Source organism: Sceloporus occidentalis, unplaced genomic scaffold (assembly GCF_023333645.1).
Source record: "Sceloporus occidentalis isolate IW3139 unplaced genomic scaffold, rSceOcc1.0.p SCAF_103, whole genome shotgun sequence".
Classification (NCBI taxonomy): domain Eukaryota; kingdom Metazoa; phylum Chordata; class Lepidosauria; order Squamata; family Phrynosomatidae; genus Sceloporus; species Sceloporus occidentalis.
This window is the reverse complement of record NW_028317083.1, coordinates 382,134-409,444: the sequence shown is the minus strand read 5'-3', so window position 1 is coordinate 409,444 and position 27,311 is coordinate 382,134. Positions and strand designations below refer to the sequence as shown.

The following is a 27,311-nucleotide window of genomic DNA, read 5'->3' as shown; positions in this document are numbered from 1 at the left end:
ATCTAAATTTCCATGGATCCATAGATTGTATTTTAGCTAAGAAGGTTCTATGAAGCTCCTCCTTTGAAGCCCGCTATCATGCTTGCATTCTGGCCAGGGTACATTAGTCACTAGGTCTGAGTTTCATTAAAAACTATGACTTCATCTACCATCTACATCTACAGGATGGTCTCCAAGTCTTTCATGAAGTTCCAAGCAACAGTATGTTGGCCTTCAGAATCCAGGCCATCAAAGTCACATATATCTCTTTTCTTTCCATACTCATACAATGTGATTGTTTTGGATGACATCTGGTGTCTTCATTAACACAACATACAGGTAATTTTCACCTACATCAGCATAAACTTTACATAAACATATATAATTACTTTTGCTTTGGCTGGGAAGATTTTCTGTGTTAAAGGGACAGTCTCCATTTCTGAGCTGACCATTCCGGTAATTTCCATATCTTCGGTGAACTCCAGTTTGGCTATTCCTTCAAAGCATTTTTTTAAGTGTGGCTGCACCCTCAATGGATCCTTGGTTTCTGATAAGATTTCTAGGAGTTCGTCATTTGAAAGGAAAAAAAACCTTTTCAAGGAAAAAAGTTGATCTGCGTTAATGATGATTAGTGGGACTAATATCAACACTTAGATACATTTTGAAAATTTTAAGTCATGAGAGTGAAAGCGATATTCTAAGGGATGCCTTCATCAGCTTCAAATCTTTTCTTAACACAATTACATAGAAAGTGTCAATTTGGTTTTTACTCCAGTTTATCAACCTGCCATCCATGTCAAATACTACTACCTTCTGGCTATTGGCCATTTTGACCAAGGCAAAACTGAAGCACCTCTTGTGCTAAGTGCTACATTTAGAGCAGTTTGGGGAAAGCACCCTTTACTTTAGTGATTGTTTTGATTATTTAGCACAGGTCACTCTCCCACAATTCCTTCTCCCTTATCAACAGAGTTTAATCCTGTCTGTGCCAATGTGCACACCAGCCTACTTTTCTAACATTTTCGTCAAGACTATAGGGGCTGAAGGCTATGTGTGTTTCACCGAGATATTCCAAATACATCTGAGGTACAGGGCTGAGCTGTGACTCTCATGACCATCTGCCAACACTTTTTAATCATGGGAGTTGTATTTTGTCACCAGCTGAAAAGCTACCAATCACAGAGCTATATGCCACTGTCAACACTTATTCATTTTTCCATTTGTCTTATGGTTTACAATATATATATATATATATATATATATATATATATATATATATAAGTTACCCTTCCACTAAAATTTGGGGGTATGTAAAAGCATTATTAAACACTCATCTACAGACAAGCCAGAAAGCTTTTTGTTCCCTCATGGTGCTGCCACAACCACAAGGGATTCTGGGTAGGCACATGCAAATAAGGTTAACAGTTATCACCTTTTGCCTCTATACCCACTTTGTACACGGATCCCTTGAAAGTAATTCCCCGCTGTACAAGACAGCCTTCAGACAAAACTCAGGTAAGAGGTGCAATAGCCAGATCACCACTCATGGACAGCTGTTTTGTCCTTAATGGGACTCATCAGCATGAGGTTGTGATACTGGCTTAATACTTGAGGCTTGGGGTAACCAAGAAATACCATTACATAAGTTATGGTGGGGAAAGGTGATGAAAAACCCTTCCACTAAAATTTAGGGGTATGTAGAAGCATTAATAAACACTCCAGACACAGACACCAGACAAGCCAGAAGGCTTGTTGTTCCCTCTTCCCAAGTTTTGGCAAAAGGTGATAATTGTTGACCTTATTTGCATACGCCTACCCAGAATCCCTTGTGGTTGTGGCAGCACCATGAGATTTCTGAGGGAACAACAAGCCTTCTGGCTTGTCTGGTGTCTGTAGATGAGCCTTGTGTAGGCATTCCATTTAATAGTAAATGAAAACAGTTTCTTACTTTGTTTCTTTGTTATACAATCTTAGACAGCTAATTTAAATACCCTGAAGCAGGCCTGGTATAAAAGCATTTACCTATTAACACAAGATGCATATTAACTATCCGGTGTAGCGATGGAGGTATGTGGCGGACGTGATGTGCTTGCAAAGGGCTTTAGTCATTTGCAAAGCAGTAAACATATTACGCAACAGCACAGCGAGGGTATATCTGAATGTATTTTGGCTCAAGAATAGAATTTAGTCTGCTGCATGAGAGCAATAAAGGGTTTGTGTTACATGTGGGAAATCTTTATTGCTTATATTATACTTGTGAGTCTCATATTTTTATTCAAAAGAATGGTAGGAGAAGAGAGAGATGCATCTGGGATATATTTGTGAGTCCAGTAGTTTCTGGGAGTTTAAGAAAGTTAAATCTCTCATCTTCCTCACTTCACTAAGCATTATAAACGGACAGACAAGATGTTGAAATGTTATAACCCTTCCAGGTTAGTATGAGGCAGCTTTACATATTTTAGGAATCAGACTGAATTTAAATTTGCCCTAAAGAGTGGATTGTGATATTGGATACTGAAGTCCCAGCATATATATTTCAGTAGCATTTTTTAAATCACAACATTTCCGGTAAAAAAAGTTTGTTCTCAACAGTTGCCAGGCCTTGTTTCCATGTCATAATTTTGTCCACAATTCTTTTACGAAGACCACTTCTAACCAGAGTTCTCCGCACAGTACATAGTTGTACAAGGCTCTCACTTTTTTTCTGCCAAGGCTGAGCTGATGTCACCGCTGGACATCTTCTGATTGCGAAGGGATGTGTCGTTCATCTGCTGCAGTAAGTTTCCTTGATCGACCACTGGGTCTACAGTCCTCTATATTGCCCATTTCTTTAAGCTTTTGCAAAAAAACTTGGACAGAATATTTGAAACCCCCTGACTGCCTTAAAATTTTTGTCTGGGAGAGACGTTGCTGATACCGTATAACTACCTTGTGCCTTTTTTGCTGTGCTTACCATGGTGTATGACTTTTGACATTAGATTGTCTTCCGCAACCTTTTCTTGTTTATAAATTTGGGTGTTCCGTACCCCGTTTTATTCCCCCTACACAGCAGTTTCTGTTTCAGTTAATGATTGTGTTTCAACATACATATTAAATTGGTGATCATTAGTAGACTTGGGCACCAGGGATCTCTTCACCTTCGTGCTCGTCTTCGGCAAAAAAAAAATCAACATTAATTCTGTCGAACTTGCAAACTTTTTTTCTATTTATTTTGGGGGGGTTTGTATTAAACTGTTAGACATAAGGATCATGGGAATATATTTTATTTGAATAATTAATAAATGCAAATGAGCACACTACCATATATGGCTAATTTATCTTCGGGCAGAATGCTGCCATCTATTGGTAAGATACATTGAGTAGCATTATAACTTTGGATTGTTCCATATGCTTGAAATCCAAAGTTATTATGCTACTCAATGTATCTTACCAATAGATGGCAGCATTATGCCCGAAGATATATTAGCCATATATGGTAGTGTGCTCATTTGCATTTATTCATATAAAATATATTCCCATGATCCTTTTTGTCTAACAGTTTAATACAAAAAAACCCCCCAAATAAATAGAAAATATAAAGTTTGCAAGTTTGACAGAATTAATGTCCGCAATTGGTTGATGCCAGAGGAAGTCTCTGCAGGCGACCAATAGGCTCACTCGCACTGCCTTGTAACCCCTGACGGCGAGCCTGAGGATTTCCGTTTCCATCAACTCCTGCGATGCTACGAAGATAAGGTAGGCTAGATGGGGAAGGGACGAGGGAGATTAGTAGACGAAGACGATCACGAAGTGTGTGTGTGCGCGTGTGTGTGTGTTCGCGTTCGCCTTCACCTTCGTTTTACCGCCGCTCTCTTCTCTTCTTCGTGTCTTCGGAACGAAAACAAGAAAACACACTCTTCGTGTTCGTTTTCATGTTGCCCGAAGCCCGAATCATTAGCACCTGTTTAGTATAACTATATGGCTACAAAATCCCTGACTTTGTGTCAATAATAAGTCACAGTTATCAATAATACCTTGATAAGTCTCTGTGGATCCCAGTGATCTTAGCCATACCATTGTGGCTGGCATAAAATAGCTGTGATAAAAGAATAATTTACAAAGTATAGTTTTTAGGAATTTATTCCCAAATCAATGTGTACTCTGAAATGAACCTCATTAATAGAAAGTTCTACATCCTTTCTCTATTTTAGTAATTTATTCTGATGAAAATGCATAAACACTTAAACAATTAAGTAATGATACAAGTAGGATTTAGGCAAAGGGTATATTTATTTATTTACTGCAGGTTAAGGAAGGGGGCACAGTGAACTAGCACATGAGGATTTATTTTTTAACAGAACGTACCTTGGAAAGAATAATCTTTTCTTCTCTAAGTATGAATTCAGACCTTTCTGAATTTCTTCCAAGAGGATATTGGATTCCTGAAGTCTCTCTAACATGTTGTCCTGCTTTGTTGCAACAAGCACTCTGTTATCCTTTACCTAATGAAATGAATATTTGTTGGTAGGTGCAAAATCCATTATATACTAGTAATTGCACATTCTGTCCTAAGCACAATTCTTTGCGTTTGTGAACTGATGTCCTGCTACCTTGGCCATCAGGAGATAAATGACTTAGTAATTAGTTTGGCAAATTGGCTTTCAAGGACAGCTAAACTCAAAGCCCTTTTGAGAAAGATAAAGCAGGAGAAACACAATGAATGTGCAACAATTTAACAGCCGCAAAGGGCTGGAGCACTTCTGAGGAACATTTGGACAATCAGTCAAAATAGTCTTTTTCTATGGCAGTTCATCCAAATATAGCACTTTGTCTCACAATCACCCCAGGTATGTCATGACATATTTTTATGACATTATTTTTAGCATGTATTATTAGACTTGTGCATTTTCGTTGTTCAAACAGAATACCAAATAAACGAATATGGTGGCGGATAAACGCACACGAAGATGCACAACAAGAATAATCTCTGTTTCTATGTACTAGGCTAGCTAGGCTATTAGTTAAGACAAAATCCCTAAATATCTCCCCCATATATGTCACTGCCTCTACCCTATCTTAAGTCTTTCATAGTAACGCAGGGGTTAATATGGGAATCCACATTATATAAAAAAAATATAATAAACATACCATTTAATGCTGCATGATTGATTAATGCCAAATATTTTAAAAATATGTTCCATCAGACTTAGGAGCTACATTAATTTATGACAACGAAATCAGTGTTAATACTGTATTCATGGTAGTATAGATGTGGAACCAATATTCCATGAACTGGAACTAAAAGCTACAAAACGTAATTTGCTCTAGAATGGAATATTATTTTGCTATTCTCCACATACCTGATGCCTTGTTAAAATGAAAGAAAAAAAATTATTTATTTTGGTGATATTTACAAAGCTGAATGAAATAATGCTGAAAGTAGGAGGCTGCAGCAAGGAACAGCAGGAAATTAGGAGTGCACAAGAAAATAGCTTCCCCCAGTCTTTTGTGAAAAACAGCATGATGATGATCTTATGGCAGTTTCTGCTAGATTTGACACATACATTTGTATATGAAAAAGGGGCTTTTATGTAGGAGCTAGTCACCGGCTATTCACAATAGGTGAGGAGTGTGAGAGTGGTACCAACACTGGGTTAAACTAGCCTATGAACACTCCATGAGCATATCCATAAGTATGATGTCCTATTCAGCAGGGGGTGCACGGGGTGCAAGGGAGGAAGCATTAGAAGAGTTCATTACAGCTGCTGGCAATGGCAGATGTTAAGAGACCCCTAAAATAGTACTAGGGCAGCTGCCGCTTCTTCCCAGTTTTCAAGACACTGTAGCAGACTACCCAAAAGAAAGCTCCAGCTGAAATGCTGAAACTCTCTGTGCTACCTGCAGTTATGTCTGTGATAGCATTTGGCTTTCAGACTGTACACTAGTGACTAAGATTATTTATTGCTCTAATGAGCTAAACAATCAGCATTTCAGCTCCAACATTCACTCATTGAAATTATCGCTCCTTGCAACAAATGTTATTATTCCTAAATTACTTTTAAGATTTGCCGAATTATCTTTGGTTTTATGGACTCGCTGCTGGGGAATACATCTGCTCTGAAAAATAATCAATTCCTTTATTACAATTTAAGCCGTGCATGGTTCACAGTGACAATTAATAGTAAATTACTATTAAGAAAACAAATTAATGTGTTTATATATACAATCTCTTGAAAAGAAACCAATGGTGAAGGCACTATGCCCCACCTGTCCCACGCAATCCTTGAATGTTATTAGTGTCACTCACCCGCCAGTCCGCCACCATAGCCGGCCTCCTCTGGTACATCGTCAGGGACAGCCTTCTGTGAGTTATCTGTACCACACTAAAAATGGCCATGGGCAAGCACACTCTACTGATAGCAAGTCCTATAACAAACCTTAGAGCCATCATCAGATGGTCATACCTGTGCCAATCATAGTGTATTCCATTTCTAGAAGCTTTCCTGTGTTGGATTATTCTTCTTGCGATCCCGGCTTGACCTCAACTACTCTATTCTCTGGCTTCCCGACTCTTCTAACCTCTGGTTTCCTGACTACAGATTATCCTGGTTATCCTGCCTCTGTTCCCTAGGAGTTTGTCCCCCTTCCCTGAAAGATTATCACAAGTCCCACAGCCACTCAAACCCAAAAAGCTCAACGTGAGGGTGGACTGGTTGGAGGGTGAAGAACTCTTCTGGGATGGACGGGCTCTCTTTTGGGACACAGTGTCCTACCCTGCACTATTGTTCTGGTATGCTAAGCGTGACAATTAGACCTGGTTTTCCACCTGTGAACTACCATCATGATGTGGGATAAAAACCTTAAATGATTATCACATATCGATAGAGCAATTACCATTCTAATTACTTACTGCTTCTGCCATTATGTCCTTCCAGTAACTGTCCACAATGCCAAATTTCCTCCCCTCCTCTGGCATTTGTGCGATAATATCTTCAGAACTAAATATGGGCTCTAGGTAAAGCCAGGTGGCTTGACATTTTAACCACGAGTCCAAAATGTCCTGTATCAGAACCAGTGTCTGCTCCCATTCCTACAAGAGTAGTAGAGAACACATTTTATAGCTTTAAAAAAAACATTTGTCATGCATGGACTTGTACAGGCCGTCCTTAATGTAGAATATTAGATTTTTTTACAAAACGACAAAAAAACAAGATACACACATTTCCTATGCAAACACCAAAACACAATCACCATTCCAATTTGTCTTAGTTATATAACTATACAATTATCTGCAGGTTTCTTTCAGCTAAACAGATTAACAATATATTTGTATATTGTCAAGATATAAATGAAGGAATTAAGATCTCCTGCCTAATTAAATCAATTCAGCTGCAGGTTGTAATTGATGAGACCATTACTGATGCAATTGCTACTTACCCTAGCTTCAGCTTCTATCGGCTTAATAAAAGGAGAACCACACATTGTTTGTGTTTTAATAATATGGTCATCAAGAAGCAACTGGATATCATCAATAGATGACAAGATATTCGTGTTCTGCAGAGAAATAAAAGAAACATTAAAGGTAGAGAGATACATTGGCAGTTTCTGGGGAATATGATCCATAAATGGTTTTGTTATTTAGCAATATGTTAGCGATTAAATTAATTTATCAAAGCTACCTGTGCCTTGTGTTTGCTTTTTCCATCATTGTAATTGTGTTTGAGATATTTTGTTTACATGAACGTTCTATTTTACTTCAAGGAAATAGAGAAAGTTCTTTTAATAGGAAACTTCACCTTGCATCACCCTGGGATTTTTTTTCCATTGTTTTTTTATTTGACCTGTTTTTTTTCTTTTTATTTATTTTGTTTTCCATGGGGTGAAGGTGAGGACTGGAGAATATCAGTATAAAGATGAGATAAGACCCTTTTTCTACAGGTTGTGTCCTTTGCTCATTGTCCCAGCAGACTCTCCTAGCGCCAAGGTTCAAGATTTAACCTTGTCAGCGCCCGCCAATTATAATGGCATGCTAGCCTACTGAACAGGCTAACACTTCATCATTAAATGTCTTGTTTTCTGCTGGGCTGGAACTTTGAAGGAAAAAAAATTAGAAAAAAGGAAGATGTTTCCCCTGTGTGTAAACATTATTAAATGCAGAAATTACGGGTTACCTTCTATGTTCTTTAAACCCTAAGGCATTGTGTGATATAAAAATAATTTATGTCCACTCCCTCTCCTTTTTTGTTGGTTTGTACTTTCAGTCCAGCTAATAAAAATTCCCAATCAAAGAACATGGATCAAGAGTATTATCCATTAGCGGCTACTGTAATGACCGTTCCACATTAGCCGTATTATTAAGCCAACACAGAATCGCAATGTAAAACAATAATCAACGTCTGAAAGCTACAGTTCAATAGCTCTTGGTTGCAGATTAGCAGATAATCGCCCATTAGTTATAAATTCAAAAATGTGCAACAATCAATAAATATTTTCGTGTTGACATGTAGAAGTATAGATGGTTAAAATAAATCAGCTGTATCCATTAACACATCGTAAAACCATAATGAAAACATTTTTTCTTTGCTGCAATTTAAAAAAAATAACTAAAAAAAAAGATACAGAAAAGAGACTAAAAAGAAGTGGTTGCACCACAATAAAAAAAGATTCAGTACAGATACTACAGCCAAAACACAATTCTCCAATACTAACTTTTAAGTTGCCAAAAATTGAAGGTTTTCTTTTCTAGCAAATCCTTTACTAGAATGAACACTAAAACTAAATGCAGCAGCATTATTATTATTAAATGCAGCTGAATCCCCAAGCCTTTCTACCATGCATTATTTTCACCACTTAACACATACATTTCATGTGGCTCAAAAGCAGGTGCCGGTTATTGCCATAGAAACTGAAAAAAAAAAAAACTCCCAAAAAGTTTATGTTGTTTTTTTTATGTAAAAAATACTAAGACATGCCTGCCAAAGCTCATTTGCTTAATATACTAGAGAGATAAATTGATGTTTCCGCATCTTTTTAAAACCATCAATATTAATATAACCATTATCATGTAGATGATCACCGGCACATCTCCTTGACCCTTTCACTAATCAAAATAGAGCTAAACCCTGTCTCATTGACTTTCAGAGAACTGTCAAAAGAAGGACTTGGCACGGCTCTGCTTATCTCCAAGGTCTTTCCGACAAGACTACTATTTGAGAAATTACTGTTTCTCTGTGAACTGAAGGAAAAATAAAAGCCATAATATTTTCACTGATCAATAGATTTTATTTGTAGGGAGTTAGTTTGTTGAATGGCATTTCGGTGTATAAAGATTAAATTAAGGTTAAAGAAGGAATAAGAAATCAGCTATGAATTATGACTGCGTCACGACTTGCTGTGTATCATGGCTTGGCTATCTTTGTGAAGAAGGAGCTGGTCTTTTTAAAGAAATAGTCTGTTATTTGTCTTGCTAAGTGACTGTTGATAACATTAACCGTTCCATGCTAAATGAGGCTCTTATTGTGTTATTACACACAGAGCCATTATTTTGAATCTACTAACGAATTTTCTGTAAGACCTTTCAAGCTAATTGCATTTTGAATGCATTGAGCCTTCCTGCGCGATTATTTTTTGCTCCAAACATGTTGTAAATGATAAAGAAGTAACATTTTATAAGCTTCTGTTACAAACACTGGTATGGTGGTATCATTTGTTACATTTTCTCAGTAGTGCTTCGCAAGGCTCCACATTAGTGGAAAAAAGTTAATTTCTGCTGGATACATACGGAATCTCGGTATTTGACGAAGGTGAAAATCATGTTGGACCATTCAGCTTTCATCTTCTCTAAGGCCTTCTCCAGAGAATACTCTTTACTTGCTGAGGCACCAATTTGCTCCAGTCTACAATAAACACATTGTTTCAGGTTATTTTAGAATTTGCTAAATAACAAATCGCATGAATAGTGTTGTTCTTTAACATTGTTATAATATGTTTTTTCCCTTCAACGTACTAATCTAACAAAGGATCACCTTATGAAAACTTTAAAATATAATACAATGGAATTTATTGTCAAATGAGGTTGCATGGTCTCATTTTGGCCCGACCAGTTGTTAACAGAAAGGACATTTAATATGGACGCTGCCCTAAGCCTGACCTGGGGCGCCAACACCCATCGCTGCCTTTTGCTGCTAGAGGTATATTCACTAAAGGTAGAGTTGACGGGAGAGTTTGCGGCAGATGTGTGGTTATAACTCCCTTAACATTACACCGGGCAAGTCAGGCTCAGCAGAAGCTTGCTGGGGTTGGACCTTCATAATTAATAATGAAGTGAAGGAGCTGAAACATAACTCTCTCTTGTAAACTCTCCATTTAGTGAATACAACTCTTTGTGTAGGGAAGAGAGACGTAGTTGAAGGGAACTGTACTAAGGAGGTCAAGAGCCTCTGAAGTGTAAAGGAGTCATTTAGAAGATCCAACCATCCCACTGGGCAGAGGCGTATCGATCAACAAACAAGGAATGATTTGCCTCTATTAAGGCCCTCTTGGGCTGGAATCCACTGCTGTGTCTGTCAGAAACCTTACTAAAAGTTTAGATTGCATTGGCATGGGAAACAAATTCAAGTGCACATGCTTACAACCCAATCAAAGATGTATTTTACAAACACTCCTTGATTCAAAATAACTTGTTGCATTTCATACTGTGAATAGTTCTGATAACATATTGCTCAGCACAAACCTGTGATATGAAAATGCGTGCTATAAGAAAAAAGAAATTGTTTGAGAAAATTGAATGTGTTTACAGATGTTTGGTTAGTCATATCTCCATGGTTTTTCTGATTACAGGTAGGAACTGATGTATTTGTTCCTAAGAAAATCTACATATCTAATGTTAGCAACAGATTTATTTGGAAATATGAGAAAACAAACAAGGTTTAGCAGAGCAATTTTATTTGATTTGGTGCCTGGAATGTTTTAATGGATATATCATCATCTCAATATAATAGAACTCGGTGAACTAAACGTACGAGGTGCTGGAGTTCTATGGCATCCATAGTCCCTGAAAGATTAAGCTACTAAATTTGTGTACCATACAAAACAGCAAGTTTACAGCATTTTTTACACCTGCTTAAAACGTTTGCACAGTACTGTATAATACAAAAGAATACGATACTAAATACTTAAAGAATGCACGTAGGAGAAAATAATAACTTACTTATCAATAAATTTTGTCAAGCCGTACTCCAACATGCTAATCAGAGAAGTGTCTGGCTGCGGAGTGATATCAAAACCAACAACTGCACTGATCTACCAAAAAAATAAAAAAGAGAAGTGTTATTACTTTAATAATAGATAGATATCATATTAGTTACACAGTAAACTAATATTAAATAGTGTAAAGAATGTATTCCTTAAATAATTCTCTGAAACATGATTTTTTTAATATAATAAGCTAGGTAAAAAAATGCTCACTAAAACACTTAAAAGTAAAATAATATCAAAATAAAAGTATGTTGAAGCAGCTCCCAATCTTACTAAGTCAGTATTTGAGGCAAGGGGGGTGATGGGAAATGTAGTCCTAAACAAATGGAGGGTCAACCTTTCAATGGTGTTATTATAAAGATTGTAAAACTGAATATGTTTTACCAGTTCACCAGCAAAGGGGCTGCCAACACCCATAAAGCAATGTTTTGGGAAAGGGTTTAGGTAACACGGCTGATCCTGTACTAGGGGTAGATTCACTAGAGGCAGGTATGTTCTCCCTTTTTGACTGATAATTTGGAGTTATCGCATCACCTGTTCCCAGTGTCGGCTCTTCATTCCACGGTTGCAGATCACAGAAATGATTGGAAGGTGCACTTTAAACTTATCAATTTTGAATTTCACGTTCTCTGCTACCCTTTTTGGTCCTGGTAAATCGCCAAGGCTCTTGGACAGTTTGTACATTGTCCTCCACATGTTCCCGGTTTCCTCTGTGATGTCTTCTGCATTTAAATCCTGGAACGCACCTGTTTTAGTGACAGGAGCAGTAAGAGGGCGCCTGAGAAAATTGCTGTTTTTCAAAACTGCATGTTTTTTTATGCCTTATTCCAGGTATTGTCTATTCTTTAAAAAGCATGTACAATTTTACAAGACTGTTTTATATAAATGCCAACGTAGCAAATTCTTCAAATCTGAATATAAAGTGCTCATTTACAAAGATCATGGCAAACTTTGGAAAGCTGACCTTGCAAGTGTTTTTTTTTTTTCCATACAGCTTTCAATAATGCTTTTACATTATTTCCTGTGCTTTTCAGAAAAAAGTTACTGATTGCTAAATACAAATTTACTTATTAACACACCAGAACATTATACATTTTTAGCACTAAATACCCTAAACCTATCTGATGTCGCTATTAAGCTTTCCACAAGATTAGAAATTTCCAGTTTGCAGCAAATTTTAACATTGATATGTATCAGGGAAACCATAATTAAATCCAGCAATAACATCTATAATTTACATTAATGTTATTTTTATTTAATGTTCCATTTTTATTTATTCAGGTTTATAAAAGCACAATGCTTTCACGCAGATTTGTGGGTGCTGCAAGAGCACATTTTCGTATAACTGTAAGCATAGAGACATTTATTAACATGGTTGGCTCTGATCTATATGGTACATATATCACAATATTTCAAATGGCCAAAGAGGACCACTTTATTTTGGAGGCTTCAGTTAGAGGCATGATCAGGGGGTCTGGATTTTTATGGGACTCTCTGACCGATTGGGAACTGTTTATGTAGTTTAGTTGGGTGTTTAGAAGAATAATGTACTTTAGTATTATATATATATATATATATATATATACGTGCATGTTATCATGACTTTTAGGGCTGTATAATACAGTGGTACACTCATATGCACAAACATTCTAGATCCTAGAATAGAGGGGCATTAAAGATGGAGACAGGGTTTTGGGGTTTCCATGGAGGTCTGCCCCTTCTAGAGAGGTTGAGGTGCCATGAGGGATCCTGGTTCCTTATCATGAAAACCATGAATTTTTGCAACAAATCTTGTAAAGTAAGCGCCGTTGTTTATTTCTGTTGTAGATCTGATCCTTTGTTCAGCCGGTGTATGAAACCTTCATATTTACCATTAAGCTACCCAAAAGAGTGCAACGGCAGATTCTAATATTAGCATCATTTGGTTCTTCTTTTCATTATGTGAAAAGCTATTAAACATGTACTGTGTAGTGAAGTAATTAATCTTTGCCAAGGAAGCTCACTGCGTGACTTGATGTAATGCCGTACGACTGTCTGGACAAGGGTAGCTGCACAAATAATTTTTCCTTGGCAAGTGTGAATATTTACACATATTTATAATTTGCGCCATAAAAACATGTTGTCAAGGAATTATTATGTAAATTCCTCATTAATTGTTTATTTGCCCAGTATTTACTGTATTAAGTAAGTAAAAGTTTGGAAAATTAATATACGGCAGCTAAATAATGGAAAGCAGACGCCTGTTTCTGTTTTGGGTAATCCTTTTCTGCCCTTGAATTTTCTTTTGTTGCGTATCAGTGGGTGTACAGCGATGTCACGAGAAATGACCTGTCAGCATATTTTGAACGTTCCATAGACAGGACGTTGTTGCAGATGACTCTGCATGTAAATGTTCTGAGCCATTACATAAACCTGTACAATTAAAAAAAATTTACTCACCCGGGACAGATAGCTCGCCTACAGAGCATCCAGCCTTGGAAGCATCTCAAACGTTAGTTCTTTTATTTCACTACAGAGGCCTCATATCAGTCTAACTCTGCCACAAGGGCAGCCCAGACATAAAATGCAAGGCAAATGTCCTCTGCATGAGAGCCAACAAGCCCAGACATACACTTTGGCCTCCATAAGTCTTATCAGCACATTCTGGTTAGTATCTCTCTAGGCACAAGAGAGATCCCCAAAGCACAAAACCATACCATACAAAAAAAAAGTTTCAAACGTAACTCACCAAGGAAGGAGTCGCTTAATTTCCTGTACTATGGTGCATGTCAAGCCTTTTTTTGTATGAGGATGCACCTTAGGACCGGCTATTAAGTGTCTCTCTGTGTCTCTGAGTATTTGGTATGTCACCCTTTGGGGATCTCTTGGGGCCCACCACAAGCAGAAAGGCTAGTCCAGATATGGACCTCCATGCTCTCCTGCACATAAAGGGATACCGCCTGCATTCCACCTGTTTCCTTGTACCGAAGAACTGGATTGCCCTTGGGGTTTAGTTTTTCCTCTTTATTGGCACAAGAGAGCTAAAATTTAAGACGGTTTGTTGATGAGTGAATCTTAAACCTTTTTTGTATGGTATTACTAAAACCTGTCTGATTTCGAATACCTCCCCCAGCAGATGGTCTTCATGACATCTTCTGTTTGAGGTGGACACGGCTCATCTAGCCCGTACACATATTTTTGGTTCTTATTTTAAATCTGCCATTTCAGAGACCAAATTTTGTCTAGTAGAATGAGAAGTTTTAAGGTTGGGGTTAAGGTTGGGGTCATTATAGGCAGACCAAATGGTTCTTATCTGCCATTAACTAACAATTTTACATAAGATAATGGCCATATTAAAGCTTCATCTATTAAATAATGCAGACATCCTATGTAGCACACATACTTTTGTTAACTCTAGAATTCAGTGACGTTAGATGCATCTCAATGTTGATTAGATCGGTGATCAAGTATATTCACAGAACTATTAGAGTGCTATGTGTGAAAGCGGGCTGGGCATTGAAAACCAATATTCAGTACTTACTGTTCATCCATTCCTCGGATTTACAATGGAAATCGTAAGCAGTTATCCAGAGTTGCTCAAAGGGAAGCTTATTTATCATTGTATCTTGCAACAAAGGGAATTGACTTTTCTCCCATTCGAGCAGCTCCTCTTCCTTATTGATGGCCTGTACAAAACCATAATGCATTTATTATAAAGACAAATAGGATACTTCCCTCCAGCTAATATTCCCTTTTCATCGTAGGCGTATTATATAAAAATCATATTATACATGCAAAATGAATACCATTTCTCTGCACAGTAATTCACTCTTCAAAACACGAATAATATCAGTTTTAAAGTGAAGCTGACACTGTTGTGAAATGCTGTGACAGCCATGTTTAATATATATTTATTTTCAGCTTTGTAATGAAAAGAAAACTAGATATACATAATATATTTAGTAAAAATCAGTGTCAAACACATATAAACATGATTTCCACACAAAAGCACCCAACTAGTTAGAGTAAAACAGGGATGTTGTAGGAACCTTGTCATGAAGCGTTTACTTAAGTGTGCCTTCTTTGTCTAAAATGTATGCTGTTGGAATTTTTGTTGTTCGTCTTTGGATTTACATTTTGTCCCCCTTGCAAATGCGCGGAGGAATTCTTGCCTCTATATCTATCTCACCAGCTCCTAGCAATGCAAGGTAAATTTTGCAAGTTGAAACTTCCGACTCACATTTGCAATTCACGGGTTAATGGATCTGCTGGTTGATTGCTTTTTTTTTTACTTGCATTCACTCAACTCTCCTCCAGGAGAATGTGTATGAGTTGTATATGAATTTCAATCCCTTCGGTATCAAAGGTTTTTTAGTACCCTGCGCACCATACCTTTTTTGCAATTTTTGTGAGTTTAATTAAGATTTCCCTTTTTCCGTGTTTGATGTACCCACACAAATTGACATATTTTGTTTCAGAAAAATAGGGCTTTAATTTGGCAAAAAAATTGCGAGAGGTAGTATGTAAAAAATGAAAATGTTATAAAATCTATTTTTTTGCAACTTTGCTTGAAGGTGTCACTGATGAGCAATGACCTTTCAATGACCTGTTGGTCTTTCCTGTCCTCCAGTGACCTTCTGGTGGACACAAACAGAATGCCAGCACTCACACCGAGCGCCATTAGCGCCATTAAAGATAATTGGTCAGCAGGAAGCCATTCATGCTGGCTTCTGTTGACAGACGGGGGTTTAGGCTGTAAAAAGACAGCCTGATCTCCCATGTAGCAGCAGGGAGATGTCTCTTCCACTGCAACAAGTCAGGAAGTACTGGTACGTCCTAATGAGCATTTAGGCACAGCTTTTCAAGATATACAGGACAACAACCTGACACGGCATAGACTGAAAGTATTAATACCTAAAATTATATTACATATTGTCTTGTATCCAGTAGGGCAATTTAAACATGCACTGGGGTAGGTATATGGTTATTCAGAGAAATGGTTCTTATCTGCCTTCAAATTCTACGTTTCCATGGAGCATAAAATAAGCTGCGTATCAATCTGATGTTACACTAATCAATTTAGTTCTGTTTACTAACCTCAAATTCTGCCAGGGCTGTATTTAAGTTTTTGTCCAACTCATTAAGTTTTTCAACATTGTTCTTCATCTCGTCCACGGTGGCTGTGTCACGTTTCTTAAATGCTTCAACTTCTGTGCTGTAGCCTTTAAGGACTTTGTCAAATTCCGAACGCCTGCCATTACAACAGATGATGCATTACCATATTAGTGGATACATTTTTTTATTTCAATGCACAATTGCTAGCAATAATTGATTTTCTTTATCTTTTACTCTTTGATCCTCTTTGTTAACATTATAATTAGGTTTAATTGTAAATCTACAACCATGTGCGTATGCTTATGGGAACAGGAACACGTACACAAATATGCCATGTGACCTCTTGGTTCTAGAAGAAAGTGTTTTCAAAGCTCATTGGTAATAATAAGCCAACAACGCATTAATCATTTTGCTATTCGCCATCAAAAGCTGGCTCAAGAGCAGAGACAGAGGGCAATTCTATAAGTCAGCTACCAAGTTGCTTAATGAATGGTTTAGCTGCTCTTTAGAGAAATAATGTTTTCCTTCATGCTCCAATGGCTTCTGTATGTCTCAAGCAGGCAGCCCCAACAGCACTTGGACTGTTAAATAGTTTTGACTCTTAAAAAATAAATTAAACCGAAATGTCAAATGCAATATCTCCAATAGCAATTTATTAGTCTGCCATACAGTGTATCCTCACTTGTGCCATTACTGTCAGGAAACTTGGTCCATACGAACTCCTGAACTCCATCTTTGGGCGCGCTGGGTCATTACAGTCGTCCGTATGGACCCAGTTTCCTGACAATTACAGAGGGACAAATCCCCATTGATATATTATTCTAGTCCTTCCTACAAAGGTAGTCCAGAACTGAAATGCGAATACCATTTCCAATGCACAAAGGAATCAGTCTTGGTTTGACTGTTCTTAATTTCGTTTTCCGTGCGGTATATAAAGTTTGAAATCTGTGTTTGAGGCTCTGGTAATTGTAACTTTAATTTTGGAAATACATAGTGATAATACCATCTTGTGTAACAGAATCAGGCCCATGGAAATAACAAGAATTAAATTAAGGATAATTCTTGGAGTGGCTTGGGGATGGGCCTGCTATTTAACAGATTTGGACAAAACCTCCCATCACTTTCAAGCAACCAATGCTAGGCAATATTGTGGTCTATCAATGGGAGTAGTCAAATAGGTTAATGGACCTGAGGTTGGATAAAAGACCACATCCAGGGAAAATTCATCAGAAAAGATGTCTGAGAATCTTAGATAATCTTAGATAACATAGAAATCGTAATTTCTCTGTGACCCTGGCATAACATTTTAATTAAAACATCTTTAGTATCATGTTTCCGAACCCCACAATGTCAGTACACCTACCTTTTCCTTAAGTCATCCTCAGCCTGGTCTCTTCTAGTCATAAGGCGGTTGTTGTTGACCTGAAATACTGTCTCTATTTGTTCCGGCCAATGAAAAACTGTACTGTTCAGCTTCAGATCGTCATCTGTAAACAGAAAGGGGTATTTTAGATCCTAGGATTGATCAGATTTGGAAGATTCAGTGTGTTGTCTGGGTTCTTTGCTGAACAATTTAATTTACTTGGTCCTTCTCCACCTACATATTCGGTGGTTGCTGGAGGTCTAGTCCGCAGGGTTCAGATAGTGGCTGCAGGCAGTGATATGTGTATATAAATGTGTGTACGTATACCTATACATATACAGTATGATTCAAATAGATTACATATTTGGAAGAACAGAGTCCAAATACATATTCTATAATTCTAATGTTACACTTTTCTTATCAGGAGTTATTTCATAATCGTGTAAACTATTTATGATTACACTAATAAACATGTAGTCTTTAGGACTGGAAGTTAATGTTCCAATATGGAAATACTTTTCCTTTTTTCATAATACTCTTATGTCTCATTTTTTTCCCACCGCACTACAAAGGAAATTTGCACTTCTCAAGGCACAGACAGAAAAATGACATCAGAGTAAAATATGTGAGAAGACAAGGTGGACCAGATTTATTTGGGTATATTTACATTCACCATATTTCAGGTGTCTAAGCTAGGGAGGACATAACTGGTGCCAGAAGTGGCCTGGGTCTGAGGAGTGGTCACTCGCCCACCTTACATGAAGATGAAAGTTGTGGCTTTCAGCTTCAGAGCTGCTGCCACAGCACAGACTTCCACTGACTTTACAGCTCAGGGGGGTGGTCGGGGAGATCAGAAGATCTCTACGACTGGTTCATGATTCCTACTGCCTACAAACGCAGGTCTGCTGGGATTTAAGATTCCTCTTTTTTTAAGTAGACATATACTTACAACTGAGTATGGCATAGTCCAAGAGGAACATCAATCTGCTTGCTGCTTCTGAAATCTCGTCCTTTAGTTTATAAACTGTGACGTCACTGGAGGTTCTTAGAAAATTTGTGAGGGCCACCAAATGCGCAGTGGTAGTTGGTGTTTCACTGACCTTATCAGCAATACTACTGTATTTATAACAGATACTGAAAAAAATGAAATATTGTATTACAGCAATATATTAAAAATGCAGTATTAAAAACTAGATCAACCAGAGCTAAAAAAATATAATTCAGTAGTATATATATATATTACTACTCAATCTTATTTTTCTAGCTCTGGCTGATCTAGTTTTTTTTTCTTAGAGAAAACAACTCTTGCTTGAGATCATTTAAAGACATCTTAAGATACTTCTTCTCGTGTTGCTGCTTTTTCAGGAATTTGATGACAGCGCAGAAAGACAGAAACTAGACAGAAGCTAGACTTTTGTTTAAAAATTCTAGCCAATGCAAAAGTTTGCATTTTGTATAATTTATGCAGATTTTAATTTGCATTTGTCACTAGTAGATGCTCATCAACTCAGTTGTAGAATTAAAAAAGGAATGAATCCCATGGTCTTCAAAATATACATAATTAAAATGTAATGTAATTCATGTCCCTGTCATGTTGGATTTATTAAACAGACAGGGCACTAATAAGGCTGGCAGTATAAAACAGGTACATTAACATAACAGATGAAACAGATGATAATTCATAGGAAAGCAATACAAACATCTCTTGTATAATTATGAGTGTGTCAAACTATTCAGCATAGCTAGCGATGGTTTAATAAAATGTTGTTAATTAAAATTTACTTGGCAGAGCATGAAGGGAAATTATTTCTGGTGCAAGACAGCTGTGTCAGACAAATACATTCAAATTACTAGTATTAATAGTAACACTAGTCCTCACATCACATCATCCGCCCTTTACCTTAGTTCATTTATTCATCATAAAGCAAGCTCGGATGTGGAAATTAGGCTACTTGGACAAAGTTGCAGCCCTAGACCCTTGGATGTTTATAGTGCCTACCTCGTTAAACAGAACATGGCATGGTTCTATGTTTAGGAACAAAAAGGGAATGATCTCTGTAAAATGATGCCCCTGAGGGCATCTCCGACATGTCTTCAAGAAGTCAGAATAATGCAGATGGATTCTCAGAGAAAGAGAAGTGCAAAAACGCTTCTCTTTCTCTGCAAATCTATCTGTAATACTCTAAGAGTCCTTCCGCAATATCGGGGAAAGAGTGTGCATGGAGGCTTTGTCCTTTTGTGGAAGAGCTCCAGGAGGACTTTTTAACGGAACTGATACTGGAAAGAAATGTATGAAGAAAGAAGAAAGGAAAAAGAAGAAGCAAGAGATAAAGCAGAGCTGTGAAAAAGGAGACAAGGAAGCAGAAGCAGTCGATGGAGAAGGTAGGGAGACATTGAGAGAGAGTGTGAGAATGAAAAAGTGTAAGAGAATGTGAGTGAGAGAGCAGTGAAATGCAAAATGAAAATTCTGAGCCCTTTGCTTTCTTTTCATTTGTATCGTTGGGGGCTTTTCCTCATTTTTGGATAATGTACTATGTTTTTATGTTTCTATGTAATTAATTTAAAACTGGGGTGGCAACAGTTTCCCCTTAAAGCATTAAAGTTAAATTTTCTGCACTTGGTAAGTAGTTTCCTTTGTGATAAAGTGTGTAAAACCTTTTTTTTTTTATTGGAGCGCTTGCGCATTCCCCTTTTGTATAAATAGGTTTACCTTTTGTTGAGCTCTCTGTTTTCATCCACTTCAAACTGAATCAGACGATCTTTCAGTTTTTGGGTTCTGGTGCAAAGATCCTCATTGAGTTTCAATGCATCCAAACAAAACATGGCCAAAGGCACAGTGACATGCATGGATGAAATCTCTCCCCACAGCTGCGACAGGTTATTAATTTTCTAAAGAAATCAAATGTCATTGTTAGCACATTATCCATGATACAACCATTACAGAAAACTAGTAGTGAAGGACATTCCAGTAACCTTCTTCATCTTCCCTGTGCTGCTCTTGTGTGGCCATCAAGTCTATCCATTTTTCCTGATGTAAAGAACTCAATAAGTCCTTGATTTTGACTTTCGTTCAAGATAGCTTTATTATGTCTATCCCATGCACGTTTAAACCCCCTCCGCTGTTTTAGTCTCTAACACTTCTGCTCAGAAGCTACCTAACACCCTAACATCCAACTAGAATGGGCCAAGTCAGCTGCCTGGGGTGAGTAGACTAGGAGGTCACCCCAGAAACAGCCTCTGATGTGTAGAAATTGATCTGGTATCTGACAGGATAATAACTCTATATTAGTATTCTGAAAGTATAAAAAAAAAGGAGAGCACTGGCAGGGTCATCAAAACACCTTCTTGCCTTAGGTTCTGTTTGGTACTCTGGCAACCCACTTGATTGTCAAATGAACAGAAACCTTCAATTGGTTGTCAGGGAGATAAGACTACTTTGCACTAGAATTGCTCTTTATAAATAACCCCCATTGAATTTAAATATATCATCACTGGTTTCCATGTTTCTTTCCTGGGCGTTCATGACTAATCATGCAGTCCCAACACAGATATCATATAATATTACAAAAGTACCCAGTAACACCCGGACCTTCACATCGTACATACATTCTTCCAAAGGTGTATTTGTTTTCTGATACTCTTTGGAATTCATCCAACGGCCTTAGAATTTGTAAATGTCACAACAGACATTGATTGAAACTATGCCGGACAATTAATAGGAGACAGTGTGATTGACTCCACGGACACCTTTAACCACAACAGAGGCACCATTATTTACTGCTTCCTATGATCAATGGTGGCTCCTGTGCAACATATGTTATTTTTAGCTCTAGTAAGCGGCATATAATCATTAAAAGATAGATATTTATAGTTCACAGTCAGTGTGCCTCATTATTTCAGCATGAGCATTGACAATTTTCAAATCCATTTCAAAAGACACATTAAACTGGTAGTGCTGTATTGCGCAAGGTCGTGGGATAAAAATGATTGGTTATGGCAATGTTAATATAAAGCAGTTTCTTTATAGTCCATGTTCCAGAGATACACTGCTGTCTGTTCTGTCAACAGCAATAAACCTTACTGAGATTTTTCCTATTACCTTAGTAAATGCCTGGAGTGAATGTTCTTCTGTTAGGAAAGCATTAATGTCCTGCAGAGCCTTCTGGTTTAATAGGTCACTGTACTTCTTGTAAACATTTAAGTATCTGGTGGATGAGGACACAGAGTATCATTAAAGGTGCCAAAACAATTTGCCAGTTATTACGTTATAAGGTAAATAAATTCCATCTCCTGAATAACAAAAAAGGCTATTAAGGGCAGCATGGGGGTATAGCATTAATGGCATTAGTATTGATCATAGATAAAACATAGAACTGGACAGGAAATGTTTAGCCACCTTCACGTTCCCTTTGGATTTGCGTTAAAATGGCATTTACAGTAAATGAGTGGAACTATTTGTGTTTAGGAGCAATTTCGCAAGGCAGTAGATCCTCCCTACTGTATGTCATTTGCTAATATCAACCAATAAATGCAGTAAGATAGAAACACAATAGTGTCCTTACAAATATATTACTAAAAAACAATGAAGGGACCTAATTTCATCTCTTTGATGGTAATGTTGATATAGCAACATTTATTTCCCTTTAATTTGAAGCCTTGACTACTAGGTAGAAACTGGTTTCCTTCTGACGGCACTTTCCATATTGATTTCATATTGACTTTTTTCTTAAATATCCACCTTTCTCTAACATTATAATGAAAGGCACCATGTTATGAATAACAGTGCTCGACAGAGTCAACGATTTAACATCTACTTCTTATATTAGAACACTGACGACCTTTTAACGCTTCTTTGGATTATCATTTAGAGAAGAATGTTGAATACAAAAAGAAATATCTCACTTCTTTGGACCAATGATGTTCTTGTTAAAAATCCCCATTGTTTTGTTGACATATTCCGAAACCAGTGACTCTTCTGGCTTGACAGAGCGGAGGGACCAGCAATCCAACTGAAGGTCAGGGAAAAGTTCAACTTCTACCTGCAGATATCAGTTGATTGAAACTACTTAAAGTGTTTTTAAAAATATATAATTACAATTTAAACTCATGGATTATGAGAATAATGTGGAGGAATAATTGTGCTGACCCAGGAACAAGGTGGCCACATTAGGTGTGCTTTAATTAGGTATATATATTGCTTATGTCTACTTGATAAACACCATATTTATATAGTATATAAAACAGTTATAAAAAGAGTCACACGTATGAACTCTATTTTTTTTCCAGCCTCTGAATTTCTTAAGCAAGCAGAAATGCTAATGGGATATGTCTGCATTATATTTTTTATTCATAGAGCATTTTAATTGGCAGAAAAGATGCATAATTACTTTATAAATTAAAATTACGTTTTATAAGCTGATTTATAGAGAGTTAATCCTTTGGTTTAGTTGATGGGTAACTGCATATATAATTCATACTGTTTATTAAGTCTATGGAAGATAATAAAATAGCACCACAATACAGTTACAGGATAAAGGCACCGACTCAGCTTAATGAAACATCTCTACTCATTTTCTACCAAATAATATATTTGACTTTTAAGCCTAATAAACAAGTTTGCCACATACCTTTGGAATTCCTTCAGCGCTCTGAATAACTTTGTAAAAACATTGCTTTATTAAATTCCAACATCCTTCCAGAACGGGATCGAACACAATTTTGGGTTCTTCGATTTTAAGCTTGATTATAAGAACTTGAGGAGCGAAGAATTTTCTCTCATCATATGTATCTCCAAAATCATTTCCCTCCTGGTTATTAAATGACAACAAAAATAATGAGTTTAATAACGGCCAATATTCTAAAATAAAGCTTAACTAACTGTTATTATTGGGGTTTCTAATAAAGTATATTGCCTTTTTTAAGGGTAAGCAACATTACAAAGATTAATCAACTTTTGTGAACTGTAAAAGAAGTCTGAGAATTGTGTAGAAACGTATTAAAGAGACCTTCCAGCCATCATAAGCATGTCACAGCATGTAATAGCTGAGTTGTCCCTTTAAATTGTCATGGTGTGTCACTTGCAGGTGCATGAAGGGATTCTGGGAAATTACCTCATATGAATTTGCCCCCGATTTTGGCTGGCAGCAGGTTTGTCCAAGCACATCACCTGCCACATGATATACTCACCGCCAGTAGGCTCCGTACACATGTGCAGAAATCAGTCCCATTGATTTCAATAGGAGCACAATCCTGTCACTGATTGGCTGCTTCAAAAAATGTCAGACCACAGAGGAGACATGGTATATTTATTTCATTTGAGAGGAGAATGAGCATTAAAGTACTTTAAATAATATGCATTCGTTGTTGAGGCTCCTGCCTACAATGTTGGAGTATCCCTTTATGGAATGTTCTGATATTTTAAATATTTCTCTTTAGAACAAGAAACCTTTGTGTCTTTTTTCCAAATCTTACATTTTGTTGGTTTAAAAAACTACACAAAACAGATAATGAGAAAAACATTGCAAATTGCTGTGACATTTCAGTCGGATTATGGAGGTGTAAACAAATAAGCAGAGCACAAAAACTAATTGGGACAGTTGGATAAAAATTATATTCATTCATCACAAACATATTCATTAAGTACAACAGGATTTTTTGTTTCCTTTTTGTCTTGGTACCACAATTTGAACATGTACATCACTTTGCATCATGATCTGCAATTAAATTACCTTGTGTATGTTGAAAAAAGAAAGTAAGTCCTCAAGAGAACCGATCACCATCCCACGCAGTTGCAACGACATAAGAGAGGAAACGCATTCAAAATATTCTTCCACCTGGGTCGAGTCATCATCATTCTGGGGAACTAAATGAATCCACTTATCCTTTTGAGATACGAAGAGAGATGCACAAGCTGGTATCCACCTGCATTTCACAATAAATTGTGAAAAAAATAAAAACAATAACCACAATTTCATCAATTTGATCAATATTGTATAGCATTAAATCACATTCTATGACAAATAAATTAATTGACTCTTTGTTCGTTGATGAGACTTTTAGCGTCTACTGATGTTTCTAAAGCATGACAATTAAGTGATTATGTGTGGAAAATCTTCTGAAGATTGTTCAATTGACTTAATTTCAGGAAAATTCACAATTTAGCGTCTAATCTCTGTTTTTTTCTGATTAGTTTAGGAAACAGCATTCATTGTTTAAAGAAGGTTGTTACCTAGGGGCGTAATAAAGCATTCTTGCATCTCAAGTGTCCAACACTGTGTTAATCCCTCAATAGCCAGAAAAAATTAATTGTATCATATGTCTATTCATCATGAGGATTAACAAGAGCAAATAATGGAAGGCCATGTTTTATCCACTTTAGCACACTAGTGTTTTATATAATTTAAGGCTTATCGGTCTCATTAGGTATATATATATATATATATATATATATATATATATATATATATATATATATATATATATATATACAGTTATAGGGCAGCACAGTAGTGCGTATAATGAACCTACTTGTTTTGTAGTATGGTACGAGCTTCCAGGCAATGCTTGTCGACTAGTTCTTCAAATTCAGCAGGAAGCAGAGGCAAATTACCAGAGAGCAGATCTTTTGTTCGCACAAACCTTAAATCAGCAAATCTAGAGATTGAATAGAGGCACGGTGAAATTATTTTTTCTCATAGATTGAGAGGCAGTGTGAACGGTCATAGTAGGGAAAGTCATGGGTAAGCTTTAAATATAAAAAAATATTTAAGCAAAAAAAATTCTGGTAACTTTTCAAAAGTGTTCCAGTACTCGGGAGATGACATAACATTGCCCTGTTGTTAAGAATAATTAATAACATTATTATAAAACTGAAACTAAAATAATAGGAGGAAGGTGGGTGTTTTATCTAAACACTATTATACCCCCAAAATTTTCTCTTTTGTTCAGTTGAAAGTAACAAAAGTATTAGGCAGACTCTGACGTAAGCAACGTGTTTAATACCCCGGGGCTTTGTTCATTATAGGTAAAAAAATGGCTTGCAAATTCTGATACTGCTTGGGAAACTAAAAAACAAATGTGTTCTTTCTGTCTTAACCATGCTTCAAACAAATTGTGGTAATCCATCATAATCCTCTAGTATAGTAATCATTTTATTTTAAACATAGGCTTTGGAAATTATTATTTACTAAAGAAATATTTATTTTTAAAAAAGTCTGTTACATTCTACATAAAAAAAATACAAAAATTTGTTGGAGTGCTGCAGAAAAGCCCAACGTGTTCTTACAACAAAGAAAAGATTCAGCGCATGCCCAGCAAATACTATGTTAAAGCACCTGAGGCATAGTTAATGGGGATGTCTTCATACTTCATGACTATATTTTGCTTTAGCCCACCACACAGACTGTCAGTAATTTATATGAAGATGTCTCCATTGCTATCATTGTATTTGTCGTGTTTGCATAATGTCTCTTACTCGTTAAGCCAGAGCTCCTGCAAAGAGAGCATCATCGGATTCACAGTGAAGAGGTGATCTTGATTCCATTGATGGGCATTGCCATAAGAAACATGCCATGGGACCGGAGCACGAATTACTCGACGAGGGTAAACGGGTGGGGTGTTGGCAATTAACAGTCTCTCTCGCTCATCTCGGTCCCTGAGAATATAGTCAACTAAAAACAAAAATGATTATTTGTGGAATATTTTCTGTAGATCAGGAACTATTATTCCAACATTGTATCATCATGTGGTCATGTATGTATTTAGTTTATTCAATCTCCTAATAAATAATGTGACATGCTTTCTAATAGGCATTGATTAATAATCATTACATTGATTTACAAGGTTTCATGGTTAAAATGTCTATTCATTTTATATGGTTTAACATAATTTCATTATTTCACATGGTCCTACGTGGCTTCATGATGTAACATGGCTACTTTACATTAGTTCCAGGGTTCTATATGGTTATACAAGACCCTATTTTACATTAGCGTTAGGGTTCTGCATGGCCAGATGGTTGTAGTTTACACTGATTCCAGGGTTCTAGAGCACATTCTTGATGCAATATAATGGGTTTGAAACCTTAGGATTGAGGACATAGCTGTTCCTAATAACTGTGTGCACGCAGATATACAATATACATTTTATTTATGTTAGTGTGGGATATTTTTTCCACTGTTAGGTACAAAGCATCACTTTAGAAATATCATTTGCCAGCAGGAGCCAAATGCACATCAATAAAAATAATTGGAAAATCTAGAGAAAGTGGGGAAAATTATGCAAAATGTATGATTTGCAATAAATGAGGTAGAAAATAATGTATGTTGTGCCATGTTAAAGATCACATTGGAGCATTTTTACTCCGCTCATTGTTATTTTGAATTTCGAATATCGCTTCTATTAACTATCGTTTGCAAAGAATTGAAATTGAGGTTACAAATTGCTCTTTAATTTGGTCAATCTGCTCTTGCAAAGTTGCAGTTTTAACTTGAGTGCCTGTAAATAGGTCAACGACTTTATTGACTCAAATCTTATTAACATGCTCCCATTGCAAGTCCTAGTATCGGAATTCGAGCTGATGAGATCTGAGGATTCTTTCATCTGCCATGAAATTACATATTTTATAACTTATCGGCCTATT

The 27,311-nt window shown here is 36.7% G+C and overlaps 1 protein-coding gene across 1 annotated transcript in view; it reads right to left on the bottom strand.

Moving 5' to 3' along the window:
* The window catches only part of LOC149283474 (dynein axonemal heavy chain 3-like), a 108,863-nt gene that overhangs the window by 49,042 nt on the left and 32,510 nt on the right, over positions 1–27,311 (bottom strand). Inside the window, exons 7-24 of the mRNA XM_089497433.1 lie at positions 26,145–26,340; positions 25,199–25,324; positions 24,400–24,592; positions 23,299–23,478; positions 22,574–22,710; positions 21,771–21,876; positions 20,382–20,560; positions 18,621–18,805; positions 17,672–17,795; positions 16,291–16,444; positions 14,735–14,879; positions 11,749–11,960; positions 11,168–11,259; positions 9,740–9,854; positions 7,396–7,512; positions 6,869–7,048; positions 4,324–4,460; positions 369–570 (exon numbers count right to left, since the gene is read on the bottom strand). Coding sequence (XP_089353559.1) covers positions 369–570; positions 4,324–4,460; positions 6,869–7,048; positions 7,396–7,512; positions 9,740–9,854; positions 11,168–11,259; positions 11,749–11,960; positions 14,735–14,879; positions 16,291–16,444; positions 17,672–17,795; positions 18,621–18,805; positions 20,382–20,560; positions 21,771–21,876; positions 22,574–22,710; positions 23,299–23,478; positions 24,400–24,592; positions 25,199–25,324; positions 26,145–26,340 — 2,780 coding nt within the window. The remainder of the gene's footprint in view (positions 1–368; positions 571–4,323; positions 4,461–6,868; positions 7,049–7,395; positions 7,513–9,739; positions 9,855–11,167; positions 11,260–11,748; positions 11,961–14,734; positions 14,880–16,290; positions 16,445–17,671; positions 17,796–18,620; positions 18,806–20,381; positions 20,561–21,770; positions 21,877–22,573; positions 22,711–23,298; positions 23,479–24,399; positions 24,593–25,198; positions 25,325–26,144; positions 26,341–27,311) is intronic.